The sequence below is a fragment of the Camelus bactrianus genome, chromosome 9 (assembly GCF_048773025.1).
Source record: "Camelus bactrianus isolate YW-2024 breed Bactrian camel chromosome 9, ASM4877302v1, whole genome shotgun sequence".
NCBI lineage: Eukaryota > Metazoa > Chordata > Mammalia > Artiodactyla > Camelidae > Camelus > Camelus bactrianus.
Window position 1 is genome coordinate 10267082 of NC_133547.1, and position 14546 is coordinate 10281627.

The window sequence follows — 14546 nt, forward strand, 5'->3', positions numbered from 1 at the left end:
ATTCTCGCGATAGCCGACACCCGACTTGTGCGCCCGGGAAACCCCGTTGCTCCCTTTCCCCTGGCTGGCAGCGCGGAGGCCGCACGGTAAGGCCAGTGCTCCTGTTCGGTCTGGGCTCGGGGCATTGGGACCCGACTCCCGAGCCCGGAGCGTCTCCCTGGGGGCTCCGGGGCACCGGTGTGGGGCCGCCCCGCCCCCTGGAGCCGCGGCCACGTGCGAGCGGCAGGCCCGGGCATGCCTGATCCGCACGGTCCGGGAACCGAGACGGCCTGGTGGACCGGGGTGGCCCCCAGAATCGGGTCATATGGTGTTCTCACTAACGGGGACAGGCAGCATTCGTACTACCCAGAGAGACCGTGGGCGTCGGGGAACTGTAGGGCCCACAGACGACAGGGCTTTTAGGGCCCGGAATTGAAGATCTTCTGGCGGTAACGGGAGCGCGGCGGTTTAGGTTGTGTGGGGGCTGAACCCCGACCCTTGTCAGTCGTCTCCACCGGTCCTGTATTCACGTGCTGGATCTTTCCCGCAGATGCCTGGAGTTACTGTAAAAGACGTGAACCAGCAGGAGTTCGTCAGAGCTCTGGCAGCCTTCCTCAAAAAGTGAGTGTGGGGACTGGGCTTTAGAGTGGGTGGAGGCCCTCATTTTTGCCTGACCCTTCAGGCTTGCTCTTCCCTGGTTTAGGAGACTTACCGGAGGTCGCTGGAGCCCACCTGGCCTGGGTTGCGTTTCAGTTTAAGTCTCTTTCTATCTTGCAACACATCGGGCTCCTGTTAACGTACAGTTGTGGTGACGGTAGGGAATTGGGATAAACTTTGTGGGGATTTTTGATTTGTGCCTTTCTCACTGTCTTGATCCCAGGTCCGGGAAGCTTAAAGTCCCTGAATGGGTGGACACTGTCAAGCTGGCCAAGCATAAAGAGCTTGCTCCCTACGATGAGAACTGGTTTTACACACGAGCTGGTGAGGAACTGGGACCTTGGACGGGGCGCTTGGTGGCCCATCTGTGAGCTCTTACTTGTCCCCAGAAGTTACAGGAGAAAGAAACCTTTGACTGGCACTGAGCGCTTTGTGTGACTTTAAATAATTCCATATTCTGAATCTGTCTTTTTATTTGTGAGAGGTTGATGTGAGGACCTGTGCCTTTCTCTGAGTCTCAAGGGAAAACCAGGGACGAATGAGCATTCATACTTTGCCCATAGATGGTTTTCGTTTTAGAGAGGGGCATTGTGCTTTCAGTGTCTGTGGAGTCTTTTTGCTGTTCAGGTCATCACACTAGACATCTCTGTATAACAATTTGTTCCTAACTAAGGGGTTGGGGGATCCGGTCAGGTCACTCCTTGCTCTAAATCTTGACAAATCTCAAGTGCCCAGAAGAAACCTTATGGTCATCCTGTATTGATATGTCAGCTTCTCTTACGTTATTAATTCTCTTGTAATGATTTGGAAGGGTTGGTTTAAGTATAGCTCCTGACTGTACCATGCTAGTGCTGTCTCACCTATCCTTAATGTTTTTAAAGTTTCTCCAAGCTGTCACCCCCATGGAGGCTGACCCTGGGGGATGGGTCTCAGTGCTGGTTGTGCCAAGGTGGCAGCCCCTGCACAGGCCCTCACTAAGGGCTCTCAGCCTCTCCAGTCTTCAGCCTTCCTCCTCTGAAGTGGGGGCTTTATCCTGACCAGAGCTTGTCTCCAAGTAGGAAGTAGGTGGGAAGCAGAGTTTGGAAGCTGGCAAAACTCAAGAACAACCTTGAGAAGAATTAGCGTTGGTACAGTTGCCTAAAACTTCAGAACATGAAGTATTTTGTAGACTGCTGGTGCACTCCATTTCAGGCCCTAGACTGGACACAGAGGCCAGAATGACTCAGCCACAGCCTTGACCCCTGAGGACTAAAAGGTCAAGTCTGTGAGGTGAGCAGTGGCTAGCATCCACCCACCCACTTCTGTGCTTTTAGAAAGAAAAATTGGGCTGGTGAGGGGAGCTGACCTGACTCTCCTGGGCACACAACAGTCAATGATGGACCTGGAGAAGACCACCCCTGTCACCCCATCTTGGGAGGCAAGGCTGCCTGGTCCCAAGTGCTCTTTGGTAATATGCCCCAAGAGTCAGCACGTCAGGGCAGCTTTGGAATAGGGGAAGAAATACAATAGCTTAATCTGTGCCTAAGAAAAACCTCCCAAGTGGAACTGGTGGTTGCTGATTTGCAATTGATGTCAGGGAGGTGAAGTAACATGCTTGGGTTCTGCCAACTAGTGATGCCACAGTCCCCCGACTCTTATCATCACCTGGAGCGGTAGGGGGCAGCTGTTTTCCTTTGGTGGCATTTTGTGCTTTATTTTTCCACTATGGGAAATGGGGGAGAGGCCCTGAGTGATACACACCTAGTTTAGCCTTCTAGTCATCTTCACAGTGGCTGTGGCCCTTTCCCCAGCACCTCACACTGGGTGGGCCTGCTCTGCTGGTCTCCCTTTGGGTTTCCGAAGCTCCCTTCTGATTGCACTTTCCCAGCTGCCCTAGTGGCATAGGGTCGTGGTTCTAGACCCAGGTGTGTGGTGTACATTTTTACCGGGACACGGGCACGCCCATTTGTTTACATCCATGCAGTTGTGGCAGACTGTATGGTCTACAAAGCCTAAAATGTTATCCTGTGACCCTTCGCAGAAGTTTGCTAACTTCTGTCCTAGAGTCTAGAGTGCTCTCACTTAGTTTGGTCAGTTCATACGCTGGATGAGTTGGAGTCATGGCAGGTACTCATTTACCCTGGGAGAAACAGAGGTACAGGCAGGTGACGTGATCCTGGGAGGGTGTGGCAGGCTGTCTCCAAAACTGGAGTCTGCCGTATTTGCTTTTCTTCCTCTGGATCTTGGGGGCTTGGCCTGTTTTGCCCCCTCAGAGGTTTGAGGCTAAAGCACAGTGGGGCAGTGGCCTGTCCTGGGAGGCTGAGCTCTAGTGGTGAGGGGTCAAATTCTAGAGGCACGTAGGAGCCATTGTGGACAGGTCGTGATCTAGGTATGGTGGATGCAGAGGGCAGAGGTGTAGGGGGTGTGGTTGTTTTTGTTTTATTTTGTTCTTTTGTGGTTTTTCCTTCCCTTAGAAGTATGGCAGAGAAAGGTATCTGGGAGGCTCCCTTTCCCCGCTTTATAATTCAGGTCAGGATGGAGCCACAAATGTGAGCTTGAAACTAGCTGTTGAATTGCTGAGCTGCAGACACCTCCCAAGCCTGGCTTGGTCTGCCATGTGCTAAGTGCAGTGTGAGCATCCCCTCATCCTCCTGGTGGCCTAGCAGGATGCACAGCTGGGCTGATAAGAGGGGCTGCATCGTCCTTCCTTCATAGTTTGAGGTGGGGCATTGATTCCTCTTCAGGGTTTCCCAAGAAGAACAGGTTGTCACCCAGGGGTGCAGGAGAGGAGCGGAAGCCTTTGGAGGGACGGAAGAAGCCATTTGTGGCAGCATCTAATTCACAGAGGCCCTCATGAACACCGGCTGGGGTGGCCTGAATTTGCATCCTTATAGCTCCACTTCAGAAGGAGTGGCTGGGCCTTGGTCTCGGGGGCTGGGGCGGGGGTGAGGGGAGGAGAGGTCAGTGATTTTTCGTAGAACTCAATGTTCTGTTACCACTTACAAATTTTGAAGTTAATACTCTTCCTCTCCCTTCTAATGGGTCCAAAAAATAACTACCACAAACTGATGAAGCGGGGGGACCTCATAGTGCCTGACACCATACCAGACAGTCTTACGCAGCGTTAGAGGATGCAAGACTGCCCCTGGAAGAAACTAAGGCTGGACTTTATTGGAGTTGATGCCAGTCCCACTCAGGACTGAAGTAAATTGTCCCCTTTGGTACCACCATGCAGACCATGTGAGGGGAGTAGACTCTTGTCACGGCTGGTGAGTGATGTTGGGGTTCACATCCATCTACCAGACAGCTCACCCCTTTCTATGCTGCGGCTGGGCTGAGCGCTAGTCAGTTTGACCAGACCCATTCCTAGTGTGCAGCCTCTTCGGGTGTCTGAAATTAGGGGTGATCATCTTACCCCTTCCTGAGGCCCTTGCTTTCCACAGCCTGTGGGAGAGCAGATTCCCAGCTGGAGCCAGGGCATGACCAAACAGTGCAGGAGGAATGTTGGTCCTGCCACTGGGCGTTTGTGCAGGTCTTAAAGAGATGTTTTCCACGAGATCATTCTCCAGGTAGAAAGATTGTGAGGGGTGGCTTTTAACAAGTGAGTCGCTTGATTCTGGCAGTGGGTGGGCAGTTTGATGCCTAGGAGGTCAGCCGTGGTATAGGGGTGGGGTGGGGATAGAAAAAAACCAAGGAAAGTGGTTTTAAAAGTGAGCACATTGGCCCTGAATCAAGGCCAGCAGCTTGCTGGAGCTGTTGGTTTCAAGCAGGAGCCTAAAGAAAAGTCTTTTTATGGTCTGTTGGCCATTTCAGAACTTTGGAAATGTAATGGTCAATTCATTAGAAAGAAACATTTGAGTCATTGGTGATAGATGGGGGCTAATACTTACTTGTAGGTGATTAATATTGGGGCTCCAAAATTCAGAGATCCTTGACTTAACTTGTTCATTAGAATTATAATACAGTTGGATCCAATTACTACCCCCAAAAAATTGCTGTAGGTTTTCCACAAAAACAATAGGATGATTCTTTCTGAGTTGTTTATCAAATTATAAAAGTGCATCTGTACAATGGACATTGATTGGGAAAGTTACTTTCATAGTAAAGCACTTGTTGAATATTGATAAATTTAAAAAATAAAATTGAGCAGAGGCCTGAGGCGGCGATAACAGGAAGAGGCTGCTCAGTGGTCCTGGAGCAGGGATGGGGTTTGGGCTCTGCTGCAGGGCCCTGAATCCTGTCGCTGTATCTGGAGGGCAAGTGGGTGCTGAGAACAAGTTGTGTGGAGGAACTTCGGGGTAGGGGGCATCTCACCTGGTGCCACTTCCACCTACCCCCTAGCTCATAACACTGGAGAGTTGTGGACATGGCCTGGTGGCCAGCCCTTAGCAGTAAGCCATTTTTGAAGGAATGAATCCTTGATTCCCTTCTGATCTTTAGGACTAAGTTGTTGCTTGGGCGGAATCCAACGTGCTAGTCTCTGGGGTGACCTGGAGTCCCTTCAAACCCCAGTGGCCCCCTGAAGCAGAAAACCAGACCTGTCTGGAGGGACTGTCTGTCCCTCCACAGCTGTGTGACATGAGGCCAGCAAGTACCCTAGCTGTAAAGGAGCATAGCGCACAGCCTGGCAGACCAGTGTTCCAGGTGAACAGAAGAGGATTTTCCATGGAGGCTGGCCGGGGTGGCGAGGGACTTGCCCAAGCCAGTGTAGGGGCAAGAACCCCAGTCTGCGGTGGGGGGCAATGCACCTTCCAGGTTAGGAACATCCACTGCACAGGGCGTCAGACCTGCCCCAGCTTTCCAAGTGGTGGTGGGGCCGTTCTCGAACTCTGCCCTTCAGAGCCCCCAGGCAGATGGAGGTGGACAGTCACAGCTTAAAACATTTGCTGGGCTCCACCCACAGAGCTCCCAGCAGCTCTGCTAGGACAGTAAGAACTGAGAAAGTCGCTAGGGAGGCAGGTTCCTTGCCCTGTCACAGCTGTAGCTGTCCCTCCACTACCTGTGCACCCCAGTCCCCTGGGCTGGGGCTGGGTGGCAGGTACTAGGCCTTGGTGTGTGTTCCCCGTTTCCCTGAGTAAAGTGGTGAGAATGCCCTGCCACACACAGAACTATATATGTGCAACCCTAAGTAAGGTCCTCAGGCTGCCTTGGCTGTGGAGAGACATCTTCTCTACCTGAGAAGGATCCTCAAGTCTTCTTACATCCCACCCAGCTTCCACAGCACGGCACCTGTACCTCCGGGGCGGCGCTGGGGTCGGCTCCATGACCAAGATCTACGGGGGGCGTCAGAGAAACGGCGTCATGCCCAGCCACTTTAGCAGAGGCTCCAAGAGCGTGGCCCGCCGGGTCCTCCAAGCCCTGGAGGGACTGAAAATGGTGGAAAAGGACCAAGATGGGTAAGCAAGGGAGGGGAAGCTGGGGGTGTGGGGTGATGGAGGAGCCTTGGGGCCAGATCCCCTATAATGAAGTGGTTGAGGGCCATCCCACTCCCCCCAGGCAGAGAAGGGCCAGGTCTGTCCTGCACAGTTTGCACCTGCTCCTCAGGTGGGTGGCAAACAGCGAGGGGCCTCACCCCGACCTCTGGCTGACTACTCTGGGCTCCAGGAAGGTAATTTAGCGACTGTCTGCTTTCATTAGCCTGCTCGTTAACTTTTCCCAATTGATTTTTCGGGGCTTTTGATCTAATGCTTGCACAAATGACACCCTGTCAGCTCCCAGCGGGGCACCCACTCCTGCCCCCAGCTCATTAGAATTCAGCAGACTGGGAACCTCTGTGGGACTTGGCTGGCGTCATGTGGTCCTATGGCCAGGTCCTTTCTTGGGAAACCTGGCTGATGTCCAGGAGAGGTCTGGCAAGGACCACCAGGGACACTGAGAGCCTGTGGTCACCTGTGGCTGCATGACTGTTCTCTCCCACAGGGGCCGCAAATTGACACCTCAGGGACAGAGAGATCTGGACAGAATCGCTGGACAGGTGAGGGCTGGGTACCTCAGGCCCTGCCTGGGTGTTTGGAGCCTGGGTTTTGTCACATCAGTTTCCTCCCCTGGAGGAGAAAGAACGTTTCTGATTTCCTGCTGGAGCTGCTTGGAAATACAGGTGCCCCAGTGAAGGGAACCCAGGCGCAGGGTGCAGCCAGCTGGACTTGATTCTGCAGGGCTGATCCCACACACAACTCCATCTCCCCGAGTCAGCCTTCTTAAAAGATTCTACCTGCAATGTTTCCTTATTTTTCATGCTTACTGAGCATCACATGAAGTGGCTCAGAACTCAGTTCTTCATCCAGATGCTGACTGACTAAACACCCTGGGCCAGAGTCCCTTCACCCAGAGCCAGTCTCCCTGTCTGTGGAGTGATCTGCTCGTGCCTACCTGTGTGGGTGGTGAGGAGGATTCAGTGAGCTACAGCGAGAGCCCCCAGGGTCTGACATGAACCCATTGTTGGTTTTCTCTCTCTATCATTGACTCAGGCCTCCCGGGAGCCTTGGAGTGTTTAGTCACTTAGTCAAGTGTCAGAAAAGACTGGAAGGTGTCAGCCTTCTGGGAGTTAGGGGTGGCCCGGAAGGAGAAGGTGGCTCTTCAGGGCGAAGCAAGACCTAGCACAAACATGACTGTCAAGGGCTCAGGGTAGTGGCAGACGTTGGAGAGTCCCACTCCAACGCTCCCTTTCCTTGAACCCCAGTTAACCCAGGATTGTGAGGATTGGGTGAGAGAAATACATGTGAAACCACAAAATCAGGATGCCTGGTGTCCCACCGGTACGGGAAGCTACTGTGAAGTCCCTGAGCACAGACCCCACAACTAATCTTAATTCTTTGTCCATCTTTTCCCACAGGTGGCAGCTGCCAACAAGAAGCATTAGAACAAATGATGCTGGGTTAATAAATTGCCTCATTCGTAATCCTGGTCTGGGTCTCTTGATCTCTCATGAGGAAGGAGCACTGCACTTCAGCTTGGAAAGAGGGGCCCGGGGGGGGTTCCTGGATGGCTGTGGAGCTCAATAGGCCCAGAAACTTGAGGCCTGGCCTTTTGGGTTCAGACACTTGTGCCCCAAGAGGGCAAGGTGATGGTGCAATCCCAGGGGCCTTTGTGCCTCCCCCACAACCTGCCTTTGCAAGTCTCAGAAAATAAGAAACTGAAAGTTCAAGCAGTGGCCTCAGCTGGGCCCTTGGGACCTGCTGGAGCAAAGCAGAAGGGGCCTGGGGCTCGGGTGCTTCTTCCCTGGAAAGAGATGTACAAGGACTGACAGCCCTCACTGCCGGTGGCCCTGTGAGTGCTTACCGCTGAAGGTGGCCTCTGCACCTCCCTTCCCTGGCTGACACAGGAGCCCTCATTTCCGGGATCTCCGTGGCCTTAGGTCCTGCTAAAATGAAGTTAGCCCTACAGCCCCAGGGTTTGGGATGCAGTGTTGAAGGTGTGGTCTCGGGCGGGGTCGCTGCTTCCGCCTCAGGGGAGGGATGCGCATGGCGCCTGCGCACAGGCTGAGCTCCCAGGACCCTCAGAGCACCACCTCCATGTTGCTGCATGGTGATTGGTTCTTCGCACCAGCTGGGCGGGAGCTCATCCAGTGATTGGACATCTGGTCGGATGGCAGGAGATACGGAAGGGTGCCCCCCAGGCACGTGCCGAGCTTTAGAAAGGAACCCCCTACCGCCCCCTGTGACCAGAACCCAAATCCCAGTTAAGAAAACTAAGGTGCCGAGCCTGAGTTGGCTAGGCGAAGACCCCCAAAGTTCCCCCATCCCAAGTAATTCCTCAGGTCACACCTATTTCCTTACAGTGCCACACCTGGCTTTGGACTCAAAATGACAGTCAAATTCCAACACTGCCCCTAATCCTGTGCCACAGTGAGCAGCTTATCCGCTGAGCCCTCCGCTCCTGTCTAAAGCAGCTTTCTCCTGCCTGCGGGATTCGGGGAGATGCACAAATGGAAAGATGATCAGAGTCCTACACCCGGTCAGACCTCCCAGCTCAGAGGTTGCTAGTGCTGGAAGATTTGCACTGAATAAACACTAGAACCTACCCATGCAAGGTACTTTATCAATATACCATTTAATACATTGAGGTAGGTGCCGAAAAGCACCCACAGTTTGGAGATGAAAGTAAGTCCAGGTTGGGTAATTTGCCTGATACTCCACAGGTAGGAGGTGGCAAAGCCAGCATTTGGACCCAGGCAGCCCGCCTCCGGCCCCAGGCTCTAGCCATTGCAGGGCATTGTTCTCAAAAGTGAAGGAAAAGGGAAAATGAGGCCCAAAGAGTTACACTCCTGGGCATGGCCTTGAGCCACTCACTCCTTGTTTTGGTCTTAAGTTTACTCTTTTGCCAATTGACGGTGAGTTGTCCTGAAAAATGCAATCCCAAGCCGTCCTGAGAATGGTTCACTCGTACACCGCCAGACACCAGGGGTGCTGGGTCAGCGGGAGGTGGAGGTGCCCAGACAGACCAGCGGGCCTGAGAGGGCCTGCAATGCGGCAGCCGTGCCAATCCAGCCACTGGGGGGCAGTTGAGGGCCTGGAAACTGGCTCAGCCAGGAAGGATGCTCTGACAGAGCTGAATTCCTAAAGGCTGCAGCGTCTGGACCTAGGCTTCTTCCTAGGTGCGGGTCATAAGGAGAAACTGAAGCAAAGAGGGGCTAGTGACCAGCTATACAGCGAGGGGCTCAACAGAACAAACACCTGGGTCCCTGGAGGGAAGAGGGGAGGGTCTGGGGGCCAGAGAAGAGGAACTGTGTCCTAGGAACTGTGCTAAGCACACTGTGTGATATTCTTACAGCCTCACAAGTGGGGTTCTGGGAGGTGGTGCTGGACATTGTGCCCAGATTACAGGAGGAGAAACTGAGGCTGAGACAGCCAGGCAATTGGCAGAGCTGAGATTCAAACCCAGAAGTGTGAATTCTTGAGGCCCACGTTCTGTGTAGGTGACAGTTGCCCTTTTTTAAAACTACGAAATATATCAAGCATGCAAAACAGCATACATAATAGTGTAACACAGACCCATGAGGCCACCACTCAGCTTAAGAAGTAAGAATAAAACTAAGACAGACCAAGACCTCTGCATACCCTTCCCAGCCACAACCTCCTCGCTTCCCCTAGAGGTAACCCCTCTCTGGCATGGGGTGCCACTCCCCTGCACGGGTTTGCACCTTTTCTGCAGACACATGTGTCCCTAACGGCACATGATGTTTTGCCTTTTGAAAACAAGTCAGCCAGATCCTGCCATAGTACGTTTCTTCTCATTTTCTTGTTTCTGAGATGCAGCCTGGTTGACAAGTAAGCGCAGCCTCTTCTCCGGCCGTGTGCTACTCCATTGGCTGACTCTACCTTAATGTATCCATCCCTTCTGTAAGTGGTCTTTCCGTGTTTCCTCATTTTTCCTACCAAAGATCTCCCTGCCATGAATTTTCTCCTAGGTGTCTCCTTGTGTGTGTGAGAGATGGTCCCCTAACTGCTCATAGACTTCTCAACAATCTCATTTCATTCTCCTCCCCCACCTCTCAGGCCCCACTTCCCTCCCACATGACCTGAAATGATGCTCAAAGGAACCCGGGCATACATCAATGACTTGGAATACCTGCTCCACCACCAGACTGAATGCTGGACAAGTGACAGTGATGGCGTCCCCTCTCTGTGACGGCATCAGTTTCCTCATCTATAAAATGGGGGGTGGACTACCCTACCTGCCTGGAGGGGGGCTGAAAGGATGTCAGGAAAGAGCCCATCGTGACCTTGGGTACCGGGAGCATAATTCGTGTCACAACACCAGGGAGATATTTTTATCCTCATCGTTTGGATTAAAAATGCCTAGGCTCAAAAAGGGAAGCCACCACCTAGTCACCGAGCTGGTGGACCTGCCTCACTTACTCCTCATGAACATTAATAGGAACCAACATTTACTGAGCACCTATGTGCCAGGCCCTGTGCTCAGTGCTCTGCATGCACAACCTCTTAAAGTTCGCTTTTCCTACCCCAAGAAGTGAAGACACAGAGAGAGGACAAGTTTTACCCAAGGCCAGTGAGGGGCAGAGACCAAATTCAGGATCACACACGCGCGCACACACACACACACATATACACACACACCTGCTGCTCCCCCTGCATATAGCAGGCACTCCAAAATCTGGCTCAGTCAGACTTCCTTTCCAGTGACGAGCCAGGCCTTGAACCAACCTCTTTCCCCCACCCAAGCACACTTCTCTCAGGGGAATTGTGGTGGCCACAGGTGCAGGGAGCGGTTCCTCTCCACTCTCGGCTTGAAGACTTCGGACAGGGGCTGCCCCCCCCCCGCCCAACAGCCAGAGGGCCCAGCAGTGGGGCCAGTGGAGCCCATCTCCGCAGGGCTGGGCAGGAAGTGGGGCGGGGCTTGGGGCTCGGCCGAGGTGGGATCTGGTACCCCAGTTTGGCTGCCACCCAGACTAACCAACTCACTAGGAGAAGATGCCTGGGGGTTCCACAGCTCTCCACACCTCACCTGTCACCACTTTCCTCCTCTTCTTGATCTCCGCTGCCAGCCTGGGTACGTGGCTAAAAGGCAGGTGCTGGGGGGAACTGGGAGGCTCTTGAGAGGGCGCAGGTGGTGGGAAGGGTGCCGGGATGGGGGTGGGGTGGGCAGGAGAGGAGCTGGCAGGAGGCGGGCTGGAAAAGACCCCGTAGAAACTGCATCTGTCTGCTTGACTGTCCAGCAGGCTTAGGGGAGGCTGGAAGGGGCTCAGCAAAGTTGAAGGGGCGTCCCCTGTGTAGGGAGGCAAAGGCAAGGGATACCTTCCCCACCCCCTCATCCCCCCAGATCAAAATAAGGAACTAAGGTTGCCCTTGGCTGAGCTCCAGAGCTAGGGGCAGGAAGGGGACTGTGAGTAGCGCTCAGCTTCAGGGGGAGAAAAAGCTTTCTCCTTCTCTGCCTTGAATCGCAGTCCCCAGCCCCTACGTAGGGAGCCCCTTCTCGGTGCTGGAGGAAGGGCCAAACTGCCCTCTTCCCCTCCCTCATGTGCAATGCCAGCTGGCAGGGCTGCAACCACCCTGTTTGACCGAGTTGAGAGAGCTGGCCAGTCACCCCAAGTTCCACTGGGAGGGGATTGGAGTCCATGACCCCGAGGTTGCTACCTCTTTCCCCACCTCTTCCTTTTTCTTTCTTCCTTACCTCTCTCCTCCTCCCTCCAGAAGAGGCAGAGCCAGCCATGTGGACTGTCCTGGGGGGGGCAGCCGAGAGCTGGGGCTTCCTGGAGCAGCCAGCCTGGGCCACCCCAGCTCCCTGTCGCCAATCACCTTGCTGAGGCCCTCAGCTAACCCCCAGCCCAGCCCACAAACTGAACTCACTGGGCCCCGAGCTCCACACATGCAAGTTATAGAGAACGAGGGAGTGAGGGGCGGGCCCAGGCTCACAGGGCAAGGCAGGCCCCCAGACTGGCAGCAAGAGGCCCAGGGGCAGGGGGCCAGGATTCCAACCCCCGAGCAACTCCTGCTGCCCTAGGCCTCAGCTGTCCCACTGGTAAAGTGGAATAATGAGAGAACTGACTTCTAAGGGTTCTGTAACGATTATACAAAATACATCAAGTGCCAGGTGTGGGGCCAGGCTGGGGCTGGGGTGGGAAAGTAAACCAGGAAGGCCTTCTGGAGGAGGGATGCCCAAACTGGTTCTGGAAGGAGCTGGCTGGGCAGGGGCACGTCTAGTGCCAGTGAGTTCAGTGGGGACAAAGCACAGAGCGAGTGTGGAAAGGGTGGCAGGAGGTAGCTCTGGAAAGGAGAGAGGGGACCCCTAGGGGTGTGTCACTCACTCCCCCCACATCCCACCCCTCTCCATGCACACACAGCCAAGAGAACTGCAGCTGCAGGGGCCAGGCTGGGCCTGTTTCCCTATTCAAAGTCCCTGACCCATCTGCCTCCGCAGGCCCTGGGTGCCAGGCCCTGTGGGTGGACTGGGGCCCACCATCGGTGACGGTGAGTGTGGGGGACGAGGTCCACCTCCCGTGCAGACACAATGGCAGCAGCCCCAACATCACGTGGTCGCGCATCCTCCAAGGCAACAGCCTCTTGTGGCCCCTTCAGATAGACCCCTCGAACCTGGGCTCCAAAGGCGAGCTGATCATCCAGCAGGTGAACAAGAGCCACAAGGGCATATACAGGTGCGAAGTCACAGAAGGCCAAAATGTCCAGCGCTCCTGCGGGACCTACCTCCGCGTGCGTGGTGAGTGCCCGGGCTGGCTCCGCTGTACTGTCACTCCGCAGCTGGGGACTCTGGCTTCTCATCTGTGAAGCGGGGATGGAGCCAGTGCTGGCATCACGGGCATCCTCATTCCCCATGGTGTCACACACAGGGGCTGATTTTCTCACCAGCAAAGTGGGGGCTTCGGTGGTGGTCTCAGGCCTTGTTGGGGTCAGGGCCAGGAGGCGAGGGTGAGCAGGAGATGCTAGGGCTCTGAGCAGCACCCCCTCCACACAGAGCCTCTCCCCAGGCCCTTCCTGAACATGGGGGAGGGCACCAAGAACAACATCATCACAGCCGAGGGGATCATCCTACTGATCTGCGCCGTGGTGCCCGGGACGCTGCTGCTGTTCCGGGTGAGTCACCCCAGGGACCGGCGGCCCCCTAAGTCTGAGGGTCCCCACCTAAAACTTGGGAGAATGACAGCACCCATCTCACAGGGGCTGGGAGGGTTCAAGGAATTAATATAATGAAAGCATTTTAAATGGTGCTGGGCCCAGAGGGGGAAATCCCTGCTCAGTCTCCCCTCAGGGTTGTCCTCAACAACCCACCACCCCTGCCAGGGATGTCTCACTCTCCCCCTCCCCCCAGGATTGCTGTAGCCTCCAGATGTAGCCAAGGCCGGGGAAGGTGGAGGCTGATGCCCTCCCAGAGTCTCTGATCCACACCAGCCTCTCTTTAGGCCACAGAACAACAATAGCCATTTACTATTATTGGGGTTGTTATTCGTGGAGAAGAATAGGCAGTAGCGACAGCCAAGAGGACGCTGGCTTGGACCCAGAGAGACCTACCACTTACAGCATACGTAGCTTTGGGCATGTCCCCTACCCTCTTGGATAAAGCACCTCCTGGCCTCCATGAGGGTCTGAAAACATATCCCCTCCCCCAACTCACGGGGGCTCCCAATCCCCCAACAGAAACGATGGCAGAACATGAAGTTCGGGGCGGACATCCAGGATGACTACGAAGACGAAAATCTTTATGAGGTGAGTGGAAGGTGGGGACAAGTTCAGGGCAGGTGCGCTGTTGGGGAGGGAACACACGAGGTTCCTTCCTGCAGTCAGCTGGGGGCGGGGCCCTGGCCATCAGGCAGTGTGGCCCACCACCCAGTTTCCACCCCAGGGCCTGAACCTCGATGACTGCTCCATGTACGAGGACATCTCCAGAGGCCTCCAGGGCACCTACCAGGATGTGGGCAGCCTTCACATTGGGGACGTCCAGCTGGAGAAGCCGTGACCCAGCGGGGGCCACCCTGCCGGCTGTGCGCCCAGCCCTTGTCTTACCACACTTCCCTGGAACCCGCTCTCTTTTCACAGTCTTTCCTGGGAGTGTCCTGACTCAACTTCCTTCTAGACTGTTCTCAAACCCTCCACACACCCTAACAATCCTCCCCCTGCCACCTTTCCCCGGTTCCCCCACAACCAGCAGGTAATGAGCCCTTAATCGCTGCCTCTAGGGGAGCTGATTGTAGCAGCTTTGTTAGTGTCACTTCCCCCCTCCCTGCTCTGTCATGGCCACTTAGTGATAATAAATCCGTCCCAACTGCAGACCTTGGCAGGAGTCATGGATCTCGTGGGGACCACCCCTGTTCCTATTCTGGGGCCCAGGAGCCCAGGAGCCCAGCCCCTCATCCCCCAGCCCCTGCCCACTCCCCACACCTGGGACCAGGTAGCCAGTCTTGGCTGCCCCCTGAAAGAAAAAAGAAATGTCTTGGGAGGGCCCCATCCCAGGCCATGTGC

The 14546-nt window shown here is 54.8% G+C and overlaps 2 protein-coding genes and 1 non-coding gene across 4 annotated transcripts; all 3 read left to right on the forward strand.

The window, feature by feature from the left end:
* Nucleotide 1: 1 nt before the first annotated feature.
* Nucleotides 2–7513, forward strand: RPS19 (ribosomal protein S19). The gene is made up of 6 exons (XM_010946754.3): nucleotides 2–86; nucleotides 530–600; nucleotides 860–960; nucleotides 5828–6011; nucleotides 6535–6589; nucleotides 7448–7513. The coding sequence occupies exons 2-6, from the start codon at nucleotides 530–532 to the stop codon at nucleotides 7472–7474; spliced, it is 438 nt and encodes a 145-aa protein (XP_010945056.1). The 5' UTR covers nucleotides 2–86; the 3' UTR covers nucleotides 7475–7513.
* On the forward strand, nucleotides 4335–4471 carry LOC123614577 (small nucleolar RNA SNORA2/SNORA34 family). The gene has a single exon (XR_006722014.1). It is a non-coding gene; the product is annotated as a small nucleolar RNA SNORA2/SNORA34 family (small nucleolar RNA).
* A 3298-nt stretch (nucleotides 7514–10811) lies between the features above and the next one.
* On the forward strand, nucleotides 10812–14354 carry CD79A (CD79a molecule). Of its 2 annotated transcripts, none has more exons than XM_045510539.2 (5): nucleotides 10812–11139; nucleotides 12493–12789; nucleotides 13045–13163; nucleotides 13725–13793; nucleotides 13930–14354. In XM_045510539.2, exons 1-5 carry the CDS (start codon nucleotides 11046–11048, stop codon nucleotides 14041–14043), a joined length of 693 nt encoding a protein of 230 aa, XP_045366495.2. In that variant the 5' UTR covers nucleotides 10812–11045; the 3' UTR covers nucleotides 14044–14354. The 2 variants fall into 2 exon arrangements, with proteins under 2 accessions (XP_045366495.2, XP_010945055.2); XM_010946753.3 differs by having other exon boundaries at nucleotides 10819–11124.
* The last annotated feature ends 192 nt before the right edge of the window (nucleotides 14355–14546 follow it).

What these genes read in the sequence shown, in the direction of transcription:
- RPS19 (XM_010946754.3), top strand. Translation starts at nt 530, where the DNA reads ATGCCTGGAGTTACTGTAAAAGACGTGAACCAGCAGGAGTTCGTCAGA. An exon ending in CTGGCAGCCTTCCTCAAAAA is followed by an intron (nt 601 to 859) that starts GTGAGTGTGGGG and finishes TCTTGATCCCAG; the next exon opens with GTCCGGGAAGCTTAAAGTCC. An exon ending in CTGGTTTTACACACGAGCTG is followed by an intron (nt 961 to 5,827) that starts GTGAGGAACTGG and finishes CATCCCACCCAG; the next exon opens with CTTCCACAGCACGGCACCTG.
- CD79A (XM_045510539.2), top strand. Translation starts at nt 11,046, where the DNA reads ATGCCTGGGGGTTCCACAGCTCTCCACACCTCACCTGTCACCACTTTC. An exon ending in CCTGGGTACGTGGCTAAAAG is followed by an intron (nt 11,140 to 12,492) that starts GCAGGTGCTGGG and finishes CTGCCTCCGCAG; the next exon opens with GCCCTGGGTGCCAGGCCCTG. An exon ending in AAGACGAAAATCTTTATGAG is followed by an intron (nt 13,794 to 13,929) that starts GTGAGTGGAAGG and finishes TTTCCACCCCAG; the next exon opens with GGCCTGAACCTCGATGACTG.